Raw genomic sequence first — 24,808 nt, forward strand, 5'->3', positions numbered from 1 at the left:
GGGTCTGAAATTAGTTTTTATCTCAGCAAGAGGGAGAATTGCTCTGCTGACAACAAAATATGAAACTAAAATTTCCATGAACTGTAAGAAAGGGATTGTGCCAAAATGCAAAGTAGTCAAGCATGTGATAAGTGCTATTTATTTATTTATTTATTTATTTATTTATTTATATGGGGGGGAGGGGTAGAGGGAGAGGAAGAGAGAATCTTAAGCAGACTCCATGCTCAGCACAAGAGAACCCAGCACGGGGCTCCATCCCACAACCCCTAGGATCATGACCTTAACTGAAATCAAGAGTTGGACACTTAAACCACTCAACCACCCAGGTACCCCCATGCTCTTTTTAAATTTTTTTTATTTGAGTATAGTTACACTCATTATTCCGATAGTTTTAGGTATACGTCATAGAGATTCAAGTTCTCTATACATTATGCTGTAGTTACCACAAGTGTAGTTACTATCTGTCACCGTATAAGCCTATTACAGTACCATTGATTTTATTTCCTATGTTGTGCCTTTTATTCCCATGATGGTAAGTGTTCTTATAAGAAAAGCACTATGTACTTCTTTTAAGGTACTACATATTTTTTGATAAATAAACTTTGGTTGTGTAGTGGTTCTCAATTATAAGCTAAACAAAGTAGAGTCCTGCCAAAAGTGGATAATATTCCAGGAGGATGTCAAAGTGTTCTCTGTATGCTTTTATTTGTTTATGTTGCTTTTCTATATTTGCTACTTCTTCCCTTTGAAACCATTCTGAGAGCAAGATCCACTTTCCTTCCCCTGTTACTTAGAATGGTATAATTTACAGGATTCAGGCTACATAGTCATGAACCAGCTCTTCATTCATATGCTCTTGAATTTTGAAGCCAACTCTTAAAACTGTCAAAATTTCAATGACTTTCATTGTAATCACAAAGATTCCTACTTCTTGTCAGCATAACAGACCACAGCAATTCTCTCCTCAGGTAGAGGATAAAATAATATTTTTCCTTTGTTGGGCTTTCAAGAGGACGAGAATAACCATTCTTTCAAAAAAAGTAATGGGTAGGGGTTAAGGAGCAAAGCAAAATCAAAGAAGAAAGAAAACTTTGAACTGGACTTTGGGATTCTCAATGGCAAGTCACCTGTAGGAGCAGGGTTATCCTGAGTATGGGGTTCAATAGCGGCCTTGCCTTCTGGTTAATGAATCTTGTGCTTGCACCAAGGTGGTAAAACAGAGCTTATAAGTGTAAGTGAGTCAGGACCCTCAAGGCAGAATGTGGTAGTTTTAGGTTGGTGGTATTTTCTATTTGTAGATGCAAGTCCTCTCTGGAGAAAAGCATCCCTAATTCAGTCCTTCTGGATTCCTCAGATTAAGATCAAACAATTCATTAGTTAAAGAAAACTCAAAGATCACTAAGGCCCCAAGGAAGTAACCACAAGTGAGAGCCCGCAAAAACAAAATATTTAAACCTTCAAAGACTACAGATACTGAAATGTCAGAAACAGAACACAGGATTGCTTTGTATGAAATATTTAAGTAGATAATAGGGTGGTCTTGAAAAGGAAAGAATTCTTGAATTCAAAGCCCAAGGGGTAAATTAAATAGATTAGTCACAAATGAGAATATTAATGGAATTTAAGATACCTAGACTGCCATTCAGAAAAGAAAAATGAGGGGGACGCCTGGGTGGCTCAGGGGTTGAGCGTCTGCCTTTGGCTCAGGGCATTATCCTGGGGTCTGGGATCAAGTCCCATATCAAGCTCCCTGTGGGGAGACTGCTTCTCCCTCTGCCTATGTCTCTGCCTCTCTCTCTGTGTCTTTCATGAATAAATAAAAATATTTTTAAAAAAGGGAAAATGAAGAATACAAAAGTTAAGAAAACTGGAGAATACAATGAGAATATGTAATATCTATTCAGAGCCCCAGACATTAAGGATAGCATAGTGAATATCCAAGAATTTTCTAAGATAATTAGAAGATGTACAGCACAATATGTCCCAAATTGAATACATAGAAATCTATATGCAGGCTCAGCATGGTGCATTATAGGAAACCAGAAGCAAATGATAACCTAAAAGCAGCCAGAAAGAAAACCTACCTATGAAGGAAAGCTAGTTTGACCAAGATCACATAAAATTAATGCAACCCTGAAAGACACAAGATAATGAAATAATTTCTTTAAGATGTTAAAAGAAAAATTCTATAATAACCTTCTAGCATCCAGGAATATTTTTCAGCAATGATGGTAAAATAAAGACACATCATATCATCAAAAATTGAAAAATATTACCGTCAATAATCTTTTACACTAAAGAAACCTCTAAAAAGGAGAAGCTCAGATGCAAGAAGGAGTGGGAAGCAGATAAAACAGCAAACATAGATATAAATCTAAATAAATATTATGTAATCTAGTGACAGTGATGATTTTTGTGTGTTTAATGTTGGGTCACAGGATGGTGTGGCATCTCATTCACCTGTGCCTACTTGACTTCAGACAAAGGTATATGGCAGATGGGAATTTCTTCTCTGGAAATGTAGAACTTTTTTTTTTTTTTTTTTGGTTTTGCTAATAGAAGAGCCCAACAGAAGTATGGTGTTATGATATATTTAAAATACAACACCTAAACACATAGAATATACTAACATTTTGTAGTAAAGATGCATAATAATAAACAATGAAATCTGTGCTTGTGAACATCATGGAACTTTCTAAGACTAACCATTGCCATTAACTTCCATCTACCTCTGTGCTTCCTAACCCAACCACTAGTCTCTCCCCACAAGAGATAATCACTATTTGAATCACCACACTGAATATTGAAATTTAGTTTGTAACTCTAAAATAATAGAACTGGTTATTATGCTAAATCCATGGTTCTTTTAATTTACTTAACATATACATTTAGTTTTCATTTATTAAATTCTAGTGGACACCAAATAAAATGTGATCAGTATTGTTTTCAGCTAGCCTCTGAAGTACAAGGAGAATTAAGATTCGAAAACACCAACTGCAAAGCCTCTAGAACAATCTAATAACAAAATTAAGAAATGTGTTAATTATTAGAATCATCTTAGGATATGCTTTTGGTGCCTTGCTTGCATTCTTGGTGGAAGTTCCAGAGTCTTCAATAGCAGCTGCTTTTGTGCTTAAGGTGAGTTGTTAACAAGTGGAGAATATCTTTTAAAAACCCTAACTTTACTAAACCGTTATCCTAATGAAAGCCCATTTTTACTAGTATTTGTTAATAAAATTGTCGTATTGTTTTCTCCTTGGTACTGTCACGATTATCTACGTCACCCCAAAAGCCCAGTTCTCACAAGTCGTCCATTACGCCTAGAATCTAATCCCCATAAAACTCTGTGTATTCCTCTTTTGCCTGGTTGCTGTTTCCTGAAACTCACAGTTCCACTCAAACATCCCATGACCTGACTGCCATCTCCACTTGTGGCACCAACATCCCAAATGCTCCAGCCACACCCAAGATCTACAGTCCATAGAAATCACCAGCGTTTCAGTGTCCTAGACCACATTATGCCTCACATACCTCCTTATTTAAATAAATGCCAAGATCAGTCATGATAATCATTCCTTTGCTTGTTTTTGCCTCATCATGTTTTTTTTTTTTTTTAAGATTTCATTTCTTTATTCATGAAAGAGAGAGAGAGAGAGGCACAGACACAGGCAGAGGGAAAAGCGGGCTCCATGTGAGGAGCCCGATGTGGGACTCGATCCTGGGACTCCAGGATCATGACCTGGGCCAAAGGCAGATGCTCAACCACTGAGCCACCCAGGTGTCCCTTTGCCTCATCATACTTGTTGGCCACATCAACACCTGGCTACATCCATCTTTGGATGGATGCATCTTGCTCCATGTCTGCATCTTGAAACTAGACATAGCTAAAGAAAAACACAACTTGCTTTAAAGTTCAATAACACTGGCCTCAGGTGAGCCCTCAGGGCTGGATGGCGATCATGTTATCGTTTTTTAGCTCATTCTTTCTGATATTTTTCTAGATAACCTCACACTTTACTCATCTAAAATTTCCAACATCTTTTTCCCCATCATCCCACTCAACTGACAGCCTTGCATCCTTTTTCATTGAGAATGCAAACGTAATTAGAAGTTTCACAAGTTTCCATCTTCACATCTAACCATCCATTGGCATTTGTGCCTTTAACTGATACTTTTTTCCCATTGTTATAAACTGTCTATACTTCTAGCTCAAAGCAGCCTCTTCAATTTCTTCTCTAGATTCCTTAACTGTTGAAGGACATTAGTCCCACAGCTACTTGCCTCCTGTCTCTCTCTCTCTCTTTCTCTCTCACTCCCTCTTTTTCACTGTCTCTCCTGTATTAACAGATTTTTCCTTCCTACTGAAATATCCCATCGACATTTAAACATGATGTTATCACTCCCCAAATTGAAAAACAAAAAGTCTCTCAAGCCTGTTTATGCCTCTAGCTACCACTCCATTTTCCTCCTTCCCTTTATAGCATAACTTTCCATTTTCATTTGAACCTCTTCCAAGCAGGCTTTTTCTCCAGTGATGTCACCAAAGCTCCTCTTGTCAAAGTTACTGGAACAACACTCAACAACATTAAATCCATTTGTTCTCAGTTCTAATTTTACTTGTCCTATCAGTAGCGTTTGACACAGCTGATTACTCATTCCTCCTGGAAACACTTTCTTCACTTAGTTTCCAGATTTTTAGCTCTGGTTCCTCCTAACCTTCATCCCTCTGGCTTGTTCTTTCCCATCTATCCAATTTCTTGACCTTGATTTTTTTTTCTTTTTTCTTGACCTTCTTTTCCCTATATTGTCACTTTCTCAGATATCTTATCCTCTCTCGTGGCTTTAAATAGCATTGATATACTGATGGCTCCCAAATTTAAATTTCCAGCTGGGGTCTTTTCTTTGGACTCCAGACTAATCTACCCGGCATTTAACTTAGTATCTGCACTAGTACAGACCCCTCAAGCTACTAGTTCAGAATGGAACTCATGATCTTCTTCCCACACCTTCTCATCCCGTAGTCTTTCCCACTACAGCAAATTGCTTCATTCTTCTAATTGCATGAGCCAACTTCCACTGCTCCTTTCCTTGTCAAAGACATCACCGTCATTGCTGATCTATAATATAGCAGTTGACTCCTTCATTAGTCTGCTTTTGATACAACATTCAAAACATGTCAGACCAACGAGTGATCACAAGCGGTGATCCTTGTACAATTTACTCCATCGCCTCCTTCATTTCTACACTCAAATGCTGTCTTCTCTTAAGACCTTTAGAGATCTTCTTGTTTAATATTGTATAGGAGGGTTCAGCATACTTCCGTTGTAGCAGACCAGGCAGTAAATATTTTAGGTTTTGCAGCCATGAAGTCTCTCTACAGCTACTCAGTTGTGCTGTGGTAACACGAAAGCAGCCATAGATGATACATACATGATTAAGTGTGGCTTTTTTCCATAAAAATTTATTTATTTTATTTATGGGCATTGAAATTTGAATTTTATGTAATCTTCATGTGCTGTGATTTTTTTTTTTTTTTTTTTTTTTTTTTTAGTAAAAGGGCTAGGCTAGATATGGCTCCCAGGCTATAGTTTGTTGACTGGCCTCCTTTCATACATCCCTTCACCCTTTTCTTTGCTGTATTTTTTAATATACTATATATCACAATATAATATACTATATATTTGGCTCATATTTTTGTGCTTATTATCTATGTCTTAGGAACAAGATACAAGCTCCATGAGGCCCAGGATTTTTAACCATGTTGTGTACTGCTGAATTCCCAATGTAGGTGCTCAAAAATTAAATGTTGAATGAATGAAAAAATATATTTTAAAAAGAAAATGGGCCATGGGGGTTGAAATCATTGAAGAACTCAAAGAAAATGGGCCATGGGGGTTGAAATCATTGAAGAACTCAAAGAAAATGGGCCATGGGGGTTGAAATCATTGAAGAACTCAAATTTATTTTAGAAATTACAGTTTCGAGGAACACAGGAGAGATATCATTTTGACCATTTGCAGCCTGCAAAAGGCTCCATCCATGACTTTCTCATTAAATTCTTCATTATTATGTCTTTGTTATAAATAATCTATTCATTTCTGCTAAATCCCATTTATTTAGTAAGAGATACCTTTATGCATCAATTCCTCTTTTCATGGGATGGCCATACTTCCTGGCCTCTCATTGTTCCTTAGGTTCTGGAGTCAAATAAACCTACAGATTAGCCACATGTACTCCTGCTGCAGGCTGCTTTTTCAAATGGCCACTATAAGTGATCATATGCCATAGAATCCTGGACTTAATTTTCTAAGAGTATTGACTTCATAATTACCATTTCATTCCTACTTCTCTTAGATGAACCAAAGAAATTAACAATGTTCTTGATCTTCTTTGACTAAAGTAAATACAAGTGTTAAATTATAGGCATTAGAGCATGGCTTAATTTCTGTGAACCATTTCAAGATACTGAACTGGATTTTAATTATTATATATAATGGACATTAAACATGTATAAGATAAATGGCCTACAATTTAGTGAAGTATTAATAAGATAATTTATTTTAAGAATAACAAATACATAATAACAGAAAAAAGATCTTGTTTCTGGTTTCTTACATGAAAGAATTAAAAACATGTGCCTTGTACTTCTAGAAAAGACTTTTTTGTTTTATTTGTTCAACATGAATCATAGGTAGAGATGATATGTGGTCAAGTTTTTCTGTGTTAACTTCTTTTCTGAAGTTCGTTGCATTGCCGGTACAAACTTATGTTTTTGTGAGGAGGTAAAATGTATTTCTGTGTGACTTTGTAAACATAGTTGACACGTATCATATAATCATTATGGTTCCCTAACTCAGTATTGAAGATGAGTCTAAAAGAAATCAGAGTTAGCATATGAGTATTAATCATTGGGCTCAAAATAATTTATTTTGTTCTTCCTTCTTTTTCAAGTCTTGTTTGGGTTGTTATTTGTGGTATATGGGTGGATAAGTATCCAATAAAATATATCTGAGGCCAGCAATTGCTTGGACTCTGGGTCCGTGTGATTGCTTTATTGATTGCTTGTTATTTGTTTGCTTCCTTGTTTTATATTAACTGAAGAGACCAAGGAAGGGAGGCAAGAAAGTAAGGGTATACATTTTCAAAGACGGAGTTGCTCAGAGAGAAGGTAAGACATTGGTAGAGTAGGTAAAGGCAATACAAAATCAGTATTGTGCATAATTGAGGAAGCTATTATGTAGAAAAATGTCATCAAGCCCATCTTGAAAAGCTTAAAGATATAAAAATGTGCTGACTGTACAGGCTCTACATTAGATGACTGATGTAGTCTGAATGTGGCAATTTCAGGTATGAACATGTCAAAAATAAAGGCAAGATATGTGATTGAATGTAGAGAGATTGAGGGTAATACGTGAGGTTATACTGTGTGAGTGGCAAAAGTTCTGCCGTTAAGCCTCCCTTGATTTGCCATGAGTTTAGATACACACAACCCATGTTTATTTTTATATTTTCAGCAAGTGTGACACTTTGTCAAGTGTACTGGCTTGGCGTAGAGCATGGCTTCACCTTGACTGGTGTGTCCTGATGGAATATTTTCTGAAATGATGTGTGAAGACCTTGCATCATTATTTTTCCAAGCATGTATCAACAAAGTCTTGGTCTTATAAAAGTGCAAATAGAATGCCATGTATCAGACAGTATGTTTACATTTTATTTTTAGTCCCTGGAAAGATATGTAGTTTCTGTAGGAATTGCTTTGTTTCTGCTCATTATGTTTGATCTGGTCCATCCTAACTCAGTGTTAGCAAAAGTTGCCACTTGCTATATATGCGTGAAGCCTGTGGTGAATTCTCTTTGTGAAACACGCTTCTTCATATTCGTTCCGTGGGTGGACAGTTGCTGCGTTCTAATGTCATGCTGAAGTGTAATTGATCCAAATGACACTGTCACCCTTGAATGAACCCTTCTTCACTCTGTCCACGTTGTCAGAGGAAAAAAATGTCTTACCCATCTTTCAAGCATGTATACTGACCCTAAATTTCATTTCATCCACTGCTTTGAGGTCTCTAACGTACTCATGTCCATGTTTTTTTAAATCATTATTTTCAATAAGGCCTATTCAGAAACAAGTCTGTCATTTCAACAATATGCAAACTGGAGTCTCTCAGTTGACCTCCACTTGATTACAACTATTTATTGGCAAACACAGAAGTCAGTGGGGGAAGTGATACATACATAAGGTTAAAAACATTTTTCCTGCATTTGATTGTCATAGTATATGTTGAATCTTTACTCCAATGGTAACTTTGATTTTGCCAGTGCAGTATGTCTTTTTTTAAAAAAATTCGATTAGCTAACATATAGTACATCATTAGTTTCAGATGTAATGTTCAATAATTCATCAGTTGCGTATAACAAACACCCAGTGCTCATCAACTTCTCAAACTCAGCACTCAATGTAGTATGCCTTTAGTTCTTGCTGCATTGTGTTTTTAAAAAGATGATCAATTTGCATCACAAAAAGGGCCAGTCCCTCCCTCCCCCACAAAAAAAAGGGAAAAAAATGTTTTTCTCTGCCTCCCATGACAATTAAGTTCTTAAATATTGTAAACTCAAATCTCAACTTCCAGCATATCTCTGAGATACATTTTAATAACACCATGATTATCCCAGGGATGTGTTTCAACTCCTTGGGATGAGCATCATTTTATTAGATGAGTTTTATTCAAACTCATGCTTCACACATACACATGTGAATGGCCCATACAGCTGGAAATCCTTCTGCATAATACGATTATGATTGAGAAAGCGTGCACATGTTCTTCCCTCCCCTTCATACCAGAAAGAAACGAATAAAGTGTAGAGTGAATTATGTTGTTTAAATCATATTTGGAAACAGACAAGGAATTTGGTTCAAAGAAAGGGAGAAGCTATCCACGGTAGTAAGGGCAGACAGCTCCTGGTGTTTTAGAGATAGAGGTGATTTTGCCTGTTGTACAGATTCTTACCTAAATTTCATTCCTTTAATGTCCTTACCTTCAGTAAGTTCTACTTATTTTCAGTCTTCTAATCTGCATGCACTAATTTAGGTCACGTATTTTTCTCACTTTATGTAGAGCTTTTGTTTGTAGTTTTGCTTCAGGTGACGAGCTACATGTTCATTGCAAATCAAGATAAATGGTGTACTGATTGCCTTTTCTTAAAAGCTACGAGGGACACTTGTGTGGCCTGGGACCTAAGTTCCCTCATTTGGATCATGTGGGAGATGTTCTTATGAAATTAAGGACATCAGGAAAACCTGTCTTTGAAATAGGATCATCTCCGGTAAAGATTAATTTCTGAGTTCATATTCTTAATTTAGTATGTGCACTTTAAAGTCTGTTGGAAATAACTACCACCTTTGAAATGACTCTGTTCCAGTCACTGTTTGCTGTCCCCCAAACCACAGCTTTTGGCATTTTGATCACCAAATGGATAGCACTCCACGCTGCGGCGATCACACCCATCATAAAAGTTAAATGAACATTCTTGCAACAGCCGCTGGGATGGGGCAGATGTAGGAGAGAAGGATTGAACACACAGGATAAAATGTGTCACTGAGAACTTGAAACTGCTCCCTTAATACAGCGTTGTGTCTTGCTTGTCACCTGTAGCTCTTTTGTTTTATTCAAGGCTATTTCAAAAACGCAAACACCGTGTTGAAACTGAGAATAACAATGAATCATCTCTATTATCTGTCACAGTTTGCCAGGCCATTGCTAGATTCCCAATGTTGTTTTCCCCTGTTGTGTGTACAATTTGGTAAATCTTTCTGCGGAGATACTTTATTCAAAATATGACTGTAGTCAAAACATGACTATGAAGAACTACCACTGCTGAATTGAGACCGTTGCAGTGCATGTGGACTCTTGTTTTATCTTGGAATTTTCCGACATCTCTCCATTATTGTATCAGTATTTCATTTCTTAATATGATTTTTTGGGGGGGTCTATTTTGATTGGATCGCAAAAGGGTTACAGCATGGCTCTCACTATGGACATCTTCATCTCCGAACTAATCGCAATGCAGACTCTTCTCTATTAGGACTTCTGTCCATTGTCGGCTGTGTTGTCAGCAGTTGGCTAAAAACACTTTTCAAAAGTTAACAAGCTGATTTTGATGTGACAACCAATTTCAGAAGTTTTTATGCCATTCTCATTTTGGAAGAATTAAAGACTTGAAGCAACCTGGCACTTCATCGTGTCTCATAGGCCCATGACCATAGGAAGTAACCTCTCCTCTCCTCCACATCTCACCCTTCTAGACGTGTCTGATTTCTTCTCTGTAGTAGAAAAATTTGTATTCACGCACTGCACTATAAACACCGTGGGGGCAGCGAATCCGTCTGTAAACTCTCCTGTAGCGTTAGAACAATGCCTAGAACAATGAATGGGTAACAGTGACACTGACCCGGTAGGTTTGAGGCACATAAATGAGAGGTATGCACACCCCCTAATGGTTTGTGATAAATGCCAACCGTGCAGTTAATGTTAGCTAAAACTATATACAGACTGAAAAAATATTGTTCTTGTTCAGCACTTAGCTAGAGTGTCTGACAGCAACCTTGACATATAGTAGGTGCTTAGTAAATGTTTATTAAGTTACTTTAAGATCGGGCTAGGATATACCCTCTTCTAGGTCAGCTCTTTCTGCTAAATCGTAACATTTTTTTCTTCTTTCAGCAAGCATTCATTGAGAATGTCTTTCATATGCCAAAGCCTGGCACTAGCACTATAAAGACAGCTAAAATAAATTCACTGTCTGTTTCACTCTCCAGTAAAGAAGACAGATGCTTATAACAAGTAGATGTTATTCATTGTGGTAAGTGTTGCAATTAATGTATGTAGACAGTATTGTGGGAACACAGAGAAGTAAGCTATGAATAAGAGATTGTTAAACTCCTTTTTTAAATGAGCAGAAGTTTGTTGAAAAGAAAATGGAAGAAGGGCTTTGTCAGAGAAACAGTCTGATAAAAGATGAGTGCTCAAAACTGCACATGGCAGAAAGAGAAGGTTTCTCTTCTTATGGCTCATGCAGATACACGCACGCACGCACATGCACATGCACACACACACACTGAGGGCTTTTTTTGGGGCGCCACATAATAATCAGTTTCTTAGCATTGAGCAGAAGAGCCTGGATTCTTTTCTGTAGATGCAGGTTGACCTTCTGAAACCCCATTTGTGAGGGATCCCTGGGTGGCTCAGCGGTTTAGCACCTGCCTTTGGCCCAGGGCATGATCCTGGAGGCCCGGGATCAAGTCCCAAGTTGGGATCCCTGTAGGGAGCCTGCTTCTCCCTCTGCCTGTGTCTCTGTCTTTCTCTCTCTCTCTCTGTCTCTGTGTCTCTCATGAATAAATCTTAAAAAAAAAAAAAAACCCATTTGTGTTTTTAAAAGAGATAGATGGTCTGTGGGTGATAGGTAAAGCAGGAGTTGAAGACAGGAGGGCAAAAGGAGACGGACAAAAACTTAGGAATGGATGAGATGCTCTAGACAAGGCAGTGCCAGTAGAAGTGGAGGGTGATAAAGAGAGGGAGAATATGAAAATATTGTTAATTTCAGATTTTCTTGTTGTCCCTAAAAACAATAACTGAGAAGAAAGCCAGAAAACAGATAAAGACAGAGAAGCAGACTATAAAGAAAAGTCGGTTCTGTGTGGGGCTAACCAGGAGCCGCCAGCCTTCTCCCACAGACAGTCATCCAAGACTCCCCAGCGTTGCTGTGAAATGTTGTCGTGGGTCCTGTTGCCCTTCTCCACTGCCCAGATTTCTGTCCTCCTCCCACCCACATTGAAAATCCACCTCTATCAAGGATTTTCCCATTTTGTGTTTAACAGATTTTTCATCTTAGAAACAGTGCTTACTTACCTGGTTGTCTGTCTTGGGAAAGTGCCTGACCAGGAGAACACTAGGCCAGACAGTTGTATTTAGGGCTGTTTTGAGGTAGTAGGAGTTCTGTGTAATTACCTTTCAAGTACCACCATGTAGATGACAACCGTTACAGAACTTATTCCATCTAGATGTTAAAGAACAGGAGGATCACTGAAAGGAAAAAGGGAAAAGCTAATAAACTTATGAAAATGTTACTGGCCTTGGTAGTAATCAGAGGGAAAGAAACCAAATACAGAATAAGATACTGTTTTACAACTTTCAATTTGCAAAAATGAAGGAGTCAGACAATGTCAAGTGTCATGAAGGTCATGGAATAAAGGGATGGGCCCCTGTTACATGCTGATGCTGCCTTTGGATACACCCACACTGAAGAACAATTTGATAATATCTGCAAAGTTGCAGATCCTCTGTGACCCATCATTTCCAATCCTCAAAACTCTCCTTATAGGCATGTGTCACAAGAACATGGATGGAAGCCCTCTTATAAAGAGCCTTTAAGTTCATCCTTAAGAGATTGGGTAGTCGTTGAATGGAATTCATGTAAAAGAACTAAACCTTGCCTGTATCAACATGGATAAGTCTGAAAGACAAAATGATGAGCAAAATATCCAAGTTTCATCTGCCTGCTTGGCATGATGGTGATGGTGATGACAAATTTATGAAATTAAAACTTGTAAATGTGTAAGATCATACATTGATTATGGGTACGCAAAAAAACAGAATTGTAAGATATACAGAATGATGGAATGATAAATACCAACTTCAGGATAGTGGGGTTATTTTTAAGATATTGTTTATCTATTCATGAGAGACACAGAGAGAGAGGCAGAGACACAGGCAGAGAGAGAAGCAGGCTCCATGCAGGGAGCCCAATGTGGGACTCGATCCCAGGACCCCCAGGATCACACCCTGAGTCAAAGGCAGACGCTCAACCACTGAGCCACCCAGACGTCCCAGGATAGTGGTTTTCTTGGGAGAATGGAGGTGAGTTCAGGAATAGGATAGTGAGAGACATTTGGGGGTTTCAGTTGTCTTTATAAATTTTCATTTGCTAGGCAAGTACACAGTTTTTCTTGTATTCGCTGAAAGTTTTGTTTGTATGACTACAATATTTATAGTAAAAATCCTGCATATGGCTTTACTCATGTGTTCATTCATTCATTAAATCTGTCACCCGTTAATTAGTTCAGCTACCCATTCACTTATTATTCTTCTTTCTCAAATTAATTTTATTTAAGTAATCCAAGAAATAGTGGTTAGGGCTTGAACCGAGTAGGGAGTGATGCATGGGTGGTTCAGTGGTAGAGCATCTGCCTTTGGCTCAGGGCATGATCCTGGTGTCTTGGGATCGAGTCCTACATCAGGCTCCCTGCATGGAGCCTGCTTCTTCCTCTGCCTGTGTCTCTGCCTCTCTCTCTGTGTCTCTCATGAATAAATAAATAAAATCTTAAAAAAAAAAAATAAACCAAGTAGGAAGAAAGGGACTATGATTAGAAGACAAGTTTAAGGGAAATAGTTGGGTAAAGGTGTCAAGACTTAATAGTTGGATGTACATATATATGTGTGTGTATGAAGGAGGGCAAGGAATCAAGGATAGTTTACTCAGGATTCTAGCTTGGCATTGACCGATAAGCATGCCAGTGAGACAGAGGAGGAGGAATGATGCTGGAACACAGGAGGAATAAGGTATCAAGCTTTGAGTTCATGGTACACTTCTTTTTCCATAGCCTGACAGATAGTCTTTCATTCAGTAATTATTTATTAAATATCTGCCATGTACAAGGCACAATAGAGAATTTTAAATTTATGCATAAATACTCTTTTTCATGAATAATTTCTTCAAAGTTTTTTACCATTATTTTTTCAGCATCGTGATACAGTTACTGCTCCAGTAAATTCAATTGGCTAAGCCAATTTCAACTGAATACAGTTGAGCGGCAGTACGTAGCCTTCGTTAACTTATTCGGTAACTATTTGAAAAAAGTGTGAAACCATTAAAAACTTCAGACTGAGTAAAGTCATTTAAATTTTGCAAATTATATTCAGAAGAGAAGTTAAAGGTGGTTATCTTGCAAATGTCCCCCAAATTTGTAGTGTGTTTGTTAATAGCTGGATAACTTCAGAAATCCTTCCTCAAAAGTTATTTAGTTCATATGACAATAAATATACAACTATATCAATAAATTCAGCAACACTTTGAATGGAAATAGATTTATAAAATTAGAAGAAATTTTTTAAGATTTTATTTATTTATTCATGAAAGAGACAGAGAGGCAGAGACACAGGCAGAGGGAGAAGCAGGCTCCATGCAGGGAGCCCGATGTGGGACTCAATCCCGGGTCTCCAGGATCAAGCCCTGGGCCGAAGGCAGGCGCCAAACCACCTAGCCACCCTGGGATCCCCATAAAATTAGAAATATTGATCAAATATTTCTGTTTTCACTTTTTCAAAGCTTCTGTTGCCTATTGATTTACCTTCACAAAACAGAAGTGATTCACAAGGACTAATGGGATAAGAAAACCCAAACACTGTGTGGATTTCCAACTCCTGCCTAACAAGACCATTTCAGCCAATCCCTTTTCCTTTTCCTAGGCTCTCCCCAAATCCTCTGTCTACATTTTAGTCCTGTTCTCAATGGAAACATGAGTGCCCAATCCTAACTCCCCCTGTGGCTTTACGATTCCTCCTCCATGGGTATCTTTCCAGGCAAAGGCCAGGAAAATAACTTTGTCTTCTAATCCTGTGTGCTTGGGATGCCCAGTGAGCTCAGCTGACTTCCCTGGGAGCCTCAAAGGTGTTAGGTTAGAATCAGACCTGCATAAACTTGCCTTTGCTTACTCCACCCCAATATATACCTATTATTTGAATTTTACTTATTTCCTCCAGTGTTGGAGAAAGAAGCCAAATACCACAGTCCAGTAACAATAAAGTCATAATTCCTTAGAGACTTGAAAAAAATGTCATTTGTTACCGCAGTAGGGCTACCAGTCAGCCCCTTGGATGTGAAGCATCTGTCCTCTTCAAGGAAACAAGAAAGATCTGCTTCTCGTCTCTGGGCTGTGAAGTGGGAGGCGGTATCATTGGTTGTGCGGAGCCACAAGCTCCATTTTACTGGGTTGCAAGCTGCAGACTGTCTTTTGTTAACATGCTGAAAATTTCATCAGCTGTCTTTAATAAAAGAGGATGTGTGTGTGAGGGAAGACATCAGCCACTGTGTTTGGGTTTCTCTTTCTTTGCCCATGAGTCACAGGGGGCACAGAGCAAGGGCACCAGTGTGGCTTCAGACAGTCAGTCACCTGGGTTTCTTGCATTTCAGTGACAGAGCTAGGTAGTCTTTAATTCTGTTTAAAAACTTTTGCATGGCCCCATTTGGTTATGAAAAGGCTTTTTATGTCCTCTCCTGTCAAATTTAGTCATTTACAACTTCTGTTAATAAAGTTTCATTTGAACATTTACTATAATTAACTGCGTGGCCAAAAGAATTGACTTTGTGGGAGAATAGGCATTTGATCTGACATTCTTTGTTCAATACAGGACTTCATCCTCCTGTAGGAAACTCAAAAGTTGGAAAATAATATGATCCAAGATCAGGAAAAAACCTCTAGGACAGTGCTTCTCCATTGTAATGAGCATACAAAACCCCCTGGGGATCTTGTTAAAATTCAGATTCTGATTCGCTCATTTAACACTTGAAATTCCACATTTCTACCAAGCTTCCAGGGGATGCTTGTGTCGCTCCCTGAGCTAGAGGCAAGGCTAGGGGACCTGCAGGCACTCAGTCCCTTGGGCATCCAGTAAGCTACCCCTGGTCACTGCTGGGAAGGCTTGTCTATGAAGAGAGAAAACAACCATATAGCAAAATAGTCTATATCTAGTTTTATTCGTAAATTTTTAACAAACACATGAAATTGTTTATGTCAAAATAAATGTTGACACTTTCAGTTACCTAAGGCAGTGGTACCTGTTAATTAGGTTACGTTTGAGCATACGTGCAAATTTCCTCAGTTTCCACTCACTCAAATAAGAAACTATAGTGAGGTTTTGAAAAGCATTCCATAATAATGTATGTTTGTAGGTTTTTAAAATAAAAAACTTTTTTTTTTATTTTTACGGTAGGAGGATTAGACAATATCAAACCAAAATGTTACATCCAACCATAGAAATCTATAGAGGTTTAAAAATATTATGTTTGGGGGACACCTGTGTGGCTCAGTGGTTGAGCATCTGCCTTTGGCTCAGGGTGTGATCCTGGGGTCTGGGGATCGAGTCCTACATTAGGCTCCCTGCATGGAGCCTGCTTCTCTTTCTGCCTCTCCCTCTGCCTCCCTTTCTGTGTCTGTCATGAATAAATAAAATAAAAAAAAAAATCTTTAAAAATATGTATTATATTCTTAAATACATTTTTAGTTCAGTTGGATTTTTATTCTAACAAACACAGCTAATGAATATATATGAACTTTTATGGGATCTGTTATCCCATTTTAACTTCATAATGTCAATTTTTGATTATTTTTTGTTTAATGAGTTACATACGAGGGTAGATAATACGAAACTAAAGTAATTCCAAGAATGCTGTTATAATTAGCATTCAGAACTCATTTTGATGACAGATTTAACTTCCTAATTGTGTGGGGTTTTTTTTAGAACAATATCCACTTTTCTTTTTTCATCATTTGATGGCAGGAAAGTGTCTTCAAAGTATTCCAAGGACAGAAGAACCCGCGCTGCAATTCAGTAACAATAGTAAAGCCTATTTATGTGGCTGGGCATACTTCACCACGTGTTTTCACATCTCCCCCTTCCAGGTTTAGCCTGAGAAAAGGCCACAATGCTAGAAAGGTAGAGAGCCAGGTCACAGATCCACAGCGCTTACATTCAGTGGTCACTCAGGCCTACTGATAGGAGATTTTCCTTTGTGTTTTTGAGATGATAAGGAGAAAGAAAAGAAGAAAAGGACAATAACAAAGTTGTGTTCTCATATAATCTCAGCAGCAAATCTATGAAGCAAATACTGTTCTCATCCCATTTCTAGAAAAAACTGAGGTCTCAGAGCTCCTGGGTGGCTCAGTCAGTTAAGTGTCCACCTTCAGCTCAGGTCATGATCTCAGGGATCCAGCCTCAAATCAGGCTCCCTTCTCTTAAATAAATCAATTAAATCTTAAAAAAATAAATAAATAAATAAATAAATAAAAAAAATAAACAGAGGTCTCAAATGTTAAATCAACTTGTCCAAGTGCTCACATCTTGGGCAGAGCTGACACTGGTACCTAGACATTGTGACTCTGTAACTTTGGAGGGTTTTTAATAATCCCTTTGAATTGTAATTATAGTTAAGCACAGATACTTTGATAATAAAGTGATTCAAGAAATAACGACTATCCCACAGAGCCATCTGGTTTCTCTCAGCCCCCGTCACTGGGCCTCTTCTATTTATGGTGAGCCAGGAATGGTCTCCAACCATGGTCCTCCCTCCCCATATCCTCTCCTCCCACCCAGGATAGCAGAAGTCTGAATACTTTATCCATTTAGCATCTCTAGTAATTCAGGCTGTGAACACACTTTGCCATCCATTTAGTAGCTGTTTACTGATCATTGTGCTAAGCTCTATGAGGGAATATAATTCAGAAATGTGTCTAGGCATCAAGAAACCCAAGATAATAATGGGTGGAATGATAACAAAGTTCTTTTAGGAACATAGAGTAGGTGGTGTTATTTTAGGTTTCCAGGGTGGAGCTTCATTGTACATGTCATTTAGAGCTATGTTTATTTGGATTGGGGCTTAAAATTAGAAATTGACCATCTGTATTTTTCTTGATAAGTATGGAGTCATCCTGACCAAAAGCTTTTTGAAGGTCAGGAATAGCTTATATTTGCAACATTATTTTTGGAAAAGAAAAAAGGATCTAGACAGGTTTGAAAATAATACCCCATAGTTGAGGACTTAAGAGAATTTTGCTCTACATCCAGAGACGTATTACGTAGCCATTGAAATAAAAATTTTAAAGTATGTATAACAGCATAAAAATCACAAGCATGCATATGCTATATACCTCAAGTAGAAAAAAAAAAGGAGGAAAAATATGATAGGGGACCTCACCCAAGGTCACAGTCGGTGGTTGAGCAAGAATTCAAATACAGACCTCTTAAAATCCAAATCTGATCATCTCTTTACAGTTGGTTTACTCTGAGCTATTCAGTCCTGCCCCCAGCATTGTTTTGGTTCAGAAGTAATTGTTTTTACAGAAAAGAGTGGAGTTACATGGACTCAGCTGAAAAATGCATACATTTTGTGAAAATACTAAATTATAAAAATAATTGTGAATTATTTTACACTGCATCAGAGTTGCCAGGACAATTAACAGTTGACACCATCTGTAAAACAAAAACACAATCTTAGCATAAACATTTTGTTTTATCTGATATTTGAAATATGCATTTGTATAACTGCCAAAATATTAGCTGTTCTGTCTTAGCCAGAAAGTTCTAGCGACAAGAGAAGAGCAGAACAGCCTTTATTTGTAGATAGCAAGGAACATATTTTTTCCTTTGGGAATGACTTCTGCTGTTGTTAACTAATGTCTGAGAATTTTGGGCTGGAGACCCTTGTGTTAAGCTAGTGGTACTTAACTCATAAATTTGTTTTTTAACTTGGCTGTTCATGTGATAAGTTTGTTTTGCAAATATCACACATCACAAAAAAAAAAATCTGTGTTCAAGAAATCACAACTACTTTTAAATAAGTAATATAAAACTTTTCTTATAGAGGTTATATTTTTCTGTACTACATTTTATCTGTTTTGGTATGTTTTTATTTGCTGTATTTATAATAAATATTTGCCATTAGAAGTTTAAAAATTGACTTAAAAATGAGAACTTTGTCTCATTAAGCTACTTGGATTAGATTTGGAAAGGATGTTAGCGATTACATTTGAATTTTTCTTCAAGGTTTTTACCCTGAAAACATCAGTAAGATTTTACAGTTTCTTAACTTATTTACTTATGTTTGCCTAAATGGCCTGGAATATTGCTAAGAAGAGGAAACAAAGAGTGGGTAGACATAGATTTGTCAACTTCTCCAACTTAGTATTTCTTGGCATTGAGTTGAAAAAAGAAAGTTCAGTTCTTTCTGACAGTGTAGGACTTTTCACTTATTTTTCTTCGAAAAGTACAGTCTGACTTGGTTGCTAGGTTTTCGTATGTAACCCATGCTTTCTCACTGAAGAATATTTTTCTAGCTGCCTGCCCTGTTTAAAGCACAAAGTACACCAGCTGTTTGAAAACTTTTTTTTTTTCTTTCTAGTTATCTTGGTCTATTTGTATAAATTGCTAAATTGCTTCCATAAAATGCCTCCAGACATAAGGGAATCATTTGCATAAGTGGATGAAGATTTTTGTCTTCCATGAAGGAAGGAAGGCTTGAAACAAGCCTCTTAATCATTTTCCTCCCTCTCTGTTTCCAGTATCCGGCGGCTCTCATGAACCTGGGGGCTATTCTCCATCTCAATGGGCGCCTCCAGAAGGCTGAGGCCAACTACCTGAGGGCTCTGCAGCTCAAGCCTGATGACGTCATCACGCAGTCCAATCTCCGCAAACTGTGGAATATCATGGAAAAGCAAGGTTTAAAGACTTCCAAGACCTGACACAGGAGGGCAGTACCTCGTCCTCCTCCATATTTTAAAGCTGGCTTCATTAATGAACAGAACTTACCAGCAGTGCTATGACAAGAGCTAGTATGGACTTCAGGACGGGGGCAGAGGTCACTGAGGTCACTGCCACTTCTGGGAGTATTCACTTTGCTGTTGGCACAGCCGTTAACACCAAAAAGGGGAACATTGGAAACTTCCTGAAGGATGTAATTGTTACCCATAGAACTATAAACCAGAGCACTTAAAACAGGATCTTACGGCATTGGGGAGTGGGAGGGGGGTGGGGGCAGGGAGGGAATCCAAGTTACAAATTTTGTTCATTTTTGAAAGCTAATTTAGAAATTATATTGTTCCTTAAACACTGTGAGAGGAAGTCAGAGTGTCCATTCAGCCCTGATAAACAATTAAGATCAAGTGTTAATAGGGAATGATTAAAGTGTGGTGTGTGAATCCCAGTGAACTGGCCGGTTGTCCTGACGCTGCTGTCTTCCCTCTTTGGGACAGCCTGCTTATCAATTTCTGAAACTTAGACGGAAATTTTTTTTTTTTTTTTTTTTTTAGTATGTCAGGATCTGTCAATCTATAGTTGTTTCTTGATTAATGCACATAACATTTTATGATTTGGATGTCACAGTCTTCATTTATTTTGGACAACGTTTGCTTCTCATGTTCTGAGCTGAGCTAACCGTGCTTCACACTGGTGTTGCAGGAGGGGTTGGGGAGACCTTATCCGTGTCAGGCAGTCATTTTTTTTTTTTTTTTTTTTAATGTCACCAACATTTTCCCCCAAACTGCCTAGGAGAATTAATTATATTAATGCTTAGGCTTTGGAAATGGCTATTCCTGGTTAATGCGCATGCTTATATAAGGATTAAATCTAAAGAGCTTAAAAGTGTTCTAGTTCCATAACTAACCAGCTATTAGACAAAAGGGAAGATGCTACGTGCTTCCCAGATGTTACTGATTAAAAAATCAAGTCTGCACAAAGGAGTGTATAATAACGGCTGCCAGTGATTGTATATTTTGGAAAGAGTTGGTATAAAATGCTAATTACTTTCTGATAGGTTCCTAAACAGCCATGCTGATGTTTTTAAGGAATTATTTTTACTGTATTTTGCTCTTCCTAAAAGACGTTGAAAATGACTTCTTTTAAGCTGCAGTAGAGTACAGCATCAGCCTGTGTGTTTCTAGGTCTTTTGCCAAGTGCTTTTTTTCACAGTTGAAAGCTATCCTTCACTAGCATATTGATATTTTATTTCTCTACCTATTAGTAACCACTCCAGGGATCATGATACAAGGGAAAATGAAGTAAGGCATTTTATTGAACATTATTTTGACTTGCAAACTCTGCTACTAAATATTAACTTTGCCAAAAAGCAGTTCACTATCAACTTCTTCATAGAGAAAGTAGCTAGACTGTACTCTACATATTTATTTATTTATTATTCTACCATAGTAAAATAACCAAACGCCTGATTCATGAAGTTCAGTTCTTTGGAACTGAAAATTAGCTTCTTCTTCTTTCCTTTAATACTTCCTGTAAATATCAGGTCAGCATCCCCACTAAAAGGAAGCTGGACTTGTATGCCATACAAGTGGATCATATTATGTTTTCTCCATATCTTATATGTGTTGCTACATATCCGAATAAAGTGGGATAAAGAATTTAAAGTAGTATTCCTATGGCATTAGTGTTTTTGTGAGAAGGCCAGATGTAGTGAAAGAAGTTTGTTGATGGCATTAATAAGAAAGGCCCTCCTAATATGTATATTACCTTGTAAACATTTCATGGAAGGGCTAAAAGTTAAATTATAACTAAATCACTGTGTTTTCAGAATGATATTTAACATTTAACAACAACAAACCCGTGGTCAAACCAAAAGTGTGGGTTGAAGTGTATTTTTCATCTTCTAGCGCATTGGCAATTGCTAAAAAAAATAATAATAATAATAATAAGTAGATAAATAAGGAATTTAATATAAGGATATAGAGATAAATTCAATGTCTAACATTTTTTATTTATTTAAATAGTTATTGACCTATGATGACTTCCTAGTCTTAACATTTTATGTCTTTTTTGTTGTTAATGTTCTTCCTTTCAGACACTTGGTTCTTAATAGGTTCGCTGATTGCACACAGTAGAGGCACTTCATGTTGACCCAGTTCCCAAGTAGCATTAATAATTGGGCCTGTGTCATAAAATGCATGGATCTTTAATAGCTAAATGACCCTGACACCTTTCACTACAGGGCTGGCTTATTAGTAACTGACCAACTTGGGGGGGTGGGGGGGGCACTAAAGAACACGGTCAAAAAATGTCTCCGCTCAGGGATTTATGGTGGATTATTGCAGACAGTGCTAAAAATATAGAGCACAAGACAAGTTTACTAAATTAAAGTTTTATTTTTTGAGAAACTGTTATTTGTATAAATTATCAAGATTTGTAGGCTTTCCTTTTGTAGAAATAATTGTTTTATGTGCCAGAGAATTTCAATTTTGTTTTCAACAATAAAGCATTGATAACAAATGTGTCGTATAAGCCTTTTTTACATCTTCTATAGCAACAATACTTGACGCTCTCGTGGATTTTAACAGAAATTGGAAAAAGTTTTAAAAAGGTGGAGATTGAAAAAAAATTTTTTAAAAAGGTGGAGATTAAAAGTCAAAGAGACACATCATCAATTTGTAATAGTTATAATGACATTAAGGGTTGCCTATAACATCAGATTTGCCACTTTCCAAAAAAGATGACATAATTTTTGTTTTATTGATGGACTATAGATAAGTGTCAGGAAATAGCCCAAGCACAGCCCATTCTCTCTGCTTCATAGGTCATTTGGTTAAAATGGCCATATCTAGAAGACCCTGATACTCTAGTTCTGATCTTAGAAGGAAGCACAACCCTGTTCTGTTGAGAGACATGGGTATGGCACATTCGGGTATCAGCTATAAAAAAAAATGTTGAGTCCTAGACAAGGTGCAAACAGCCAGGAAATTTGATCGTCTTGTTAAAATTGTCACTACATAACCACATAATTACATATTGCCTACTTCCTTTATTAAGGATAAATTTAGCTATAAGGATTTTACTTTTAAACATCATATGGATGTGCATGGTTATATTCCAGCTGTATAGTTAAGAAAAGCAGGGCTCAGAGGTATGAAATCACTTGTCCGGGTCACAAAGCTAGCAAGCCTGTCCCCATGGTGTCCTGTGCTCACATATCTTGTGTCATGTGAGCGCTCAGGCTCTGAACCCAAGTCCAGAGATGAGGTTTCTCGTCCACCTTGGCATTTGTCTAGCTATTCCATTTTCCCCAAATCACATTCTCTACCTCTCACACTGCAGGTAAGAAGATTGAAGGAAATTGCCGTCCCCCCAAAATTCATGTGCCCATAGTTTATGTTAGTAGGAGGTGGGGGAGCAGGGCAATGATTAGTTCTTGAGGGCAGATCCCTCATGAGTGGGATTAACACTCTGATAAGAGAGGCACCAAAGAATTCTCTTACCCCTCCCTCCAGGTGAATACAGTGAGCAGCGTGTCATCCAGAAGTGGTTCCTCCCTTGGCCAAGCTGGCCCCCTCATCCAGGTTCCCAGCCTTTGGAAGAAATACATCACTGTTGTGTATAAGCTGCTTCGTCCGAGGTACTTTGCTACAGCAGCCCACACGGACTAAGACGGAGGTAGTGCATGAAAAAAGTCTTAGAATTTTAGGTTGTGAGAGCCAGAAAAGACTTCAGTGAACAGGCAGTTAAACCCATTTACCTTCAACCTGAAGAACAGAAGGCCCTCAAATGAGGTAACTCAACTAAGCTCCCAGAACTAGTTAGTGGCAGTTACATAACAGGCTGTAGAAATGTCAATTATTAAGAGAGCCTGCTACCTGAACTAATTACATCATTCTATTTTTAAATCAAACTATAGTTTTAACCAGAATTGAAAGCCCTCTGCTCTAAAACCCGTCATGGCCATGTCTTTCCTTTCTGGCACTGCTGCTTCAGGCTGGCACACTGTTGCTGAGTAGCACGTAAAATACCCTGTAAATGAAAGAACTCCATCTGTTATTTGCTCATGATCAACCTGATTTTTTTTTTTAAATTGCTTTCTAAAATAGTTGAGACTGGGAATTCAGCAACTCTTTTCACTTGATATTTTCGCCTTAGAGCTGTATTTTCTCACTGTACCCATTTCTAGTACAAAAGAAAAATGTATCTAAGTCTTGGTCATTTTTGCTATTACAAGGGAAGAAACTGGGTTTCTAGGGATAATTTAAGAATTCCAGTAATTCCAATTCATTTGTTTGTACCTTTGGAATATGAGATGCCACTTAATTTACATATTTTCAATTTCTAGAAGTTGCCTCCTACTATTTAAAACTCATGGGTATTGCTAGATTATCTTAGGTTAAGTCTTAGACCTGCCACACACTAGAAGGAAAGGACAAGCTGAAAGGCTGATGCAATTGTACTAACTCTGTTATGCTTAGTTTTGCAGTAGAGAAAGAGGCATGTGTACCAGGACTTTAACCTTCTTGCCATGTCATTTTGGGTGGTCTTCCTGCAGGATGTAATCAGAGAGGCCTTCGAGTCAGCTTTCATATTCCATCTGCCACTTCACCACATATTGGCCTTCTGTTGTTATTTGTAGAACTTTGGGATGTGTTTTTCTCCCTGAAGCACTGCTGGGATTTGAAGTTCTGTTAACTTGAAATTTCTGTGACATTTTTCTCCTAAGTTTTTCAAAACACTTCTTCAATTTTTTACAACTGCTCTCTGACATTACTGTGTCTACTTCCAAAGAATGGACAGAAGAGCTTTTGTTTAGCAAGAAAATTGTTGGGTCGAATAAAAGTTGCAAATATTTGAGATGAATGAAGGGGTCATTAATATATACCTATAGGAATCTAAGAAGTTAACATAATATCTCAAATGGTGTTTGGGAAAAGTTGCTAGAGATCCTAAAAGGAGAAAGTCAAGGTGGAAAGAGGATAGACGCGTGGGGAATTGACTATTAATTGCCACTGGAAATAATTAAATTTTTGTCATAGAGGTGGAGGATCTGATTAGAACAGCTTGAGACTGTGTCCTTTGTGGTTGCCCAATAATCTATCACTATATTGTAAGGGGAAAAAGTGGTAAAATAAGAGAGTGGTTTATAATACAACCACAGCAGAGGCTGAAAACAGGTTCGGCTGATTGAAGTCTAGACCAGAACTGGCTATCTATTCTGA

General features: G+C 37.7%; 1 protein-coding gene and 2 long non-coding RNA genes across 14 annotated transcripts in view; 2 read left to right on the top strand and 1 right to left on the bottom strand.

Moving 5' to 3' along the window:
* TMTC2 (transmembrane O-mannosyltransferase targeting cadherins 2) overlaps positions 1 to 22,103 on the top strand; it is a 388,467-nt gene extending 366,364 nt beyond the window's left edge. For all 4 annotated transcript variants that reach the window (XM_077845665.1, XM_077845669.1, XM_077845666.1 and 1 more), the window contains one exon: positions 19,391 to 22,103. In XM_077845665.1, the coding sequence (XP_077701791.1) occupies positions 19,391 to 19,570 (180 nt within the window). In that variant the 3' untranslated portion in view covers positions 19,571 to 22,103. The remainder of the gene's footprint in view (positions 1 to 19,390) is intronic.
* On the bottom strand, positions 6,531 to 23,371 carry LOC144282256 (uncharacterized). The gene is made up of 3 exons (XR_013350614.1): positions 23,087 to 23,371; positions 11,907 to 12,080; positions 6,531 to 10,416 (listed from the first exon to the last, which is right to left on the bottom strand). It is a non-coding gene; the product is annotated as an uncharacterized LOC144282256 (long non-coding RNA).
* The window catches only part of LOC144282255 (uncharacterized), a 204,983-nt gene continuing 202,962 nt past the window's right edge, over positions 22,788 to 24,808 (top strand). For 7 of the 9 annotated variants that reach the window (XR_013350607.1, XR_013350605.1, XR_013350609.1 and 4 more), the window contains exons 1-2: positions 22,788 to 22,925; positions 23,099 to 23,377. This is a non-coding gene — a long non-coding RNA (uncharacterized LOC144282255). The remainder of the gene's footprint in view (positions 22,926 to 23,098; positions 23,378 to 24,808) is intronic. The other 2 variants (XR_013350611.1, XR_013350613.1) reach the window with 2 other exon arrangements.

Source organism: Canis aureus, chromosome 13 (genome assembly GCF_053574225.1).
Source record: "Canis aureus isolate CA01 chromosome 13, VMU_Caureus_v.1.0, whole genome shotgun sequence".
Lineage (NCBI taxonomy): Eukaryota > Metazoa > Chordata > Mammalia > Carnivora > Canidae > Canis > Canis aureus.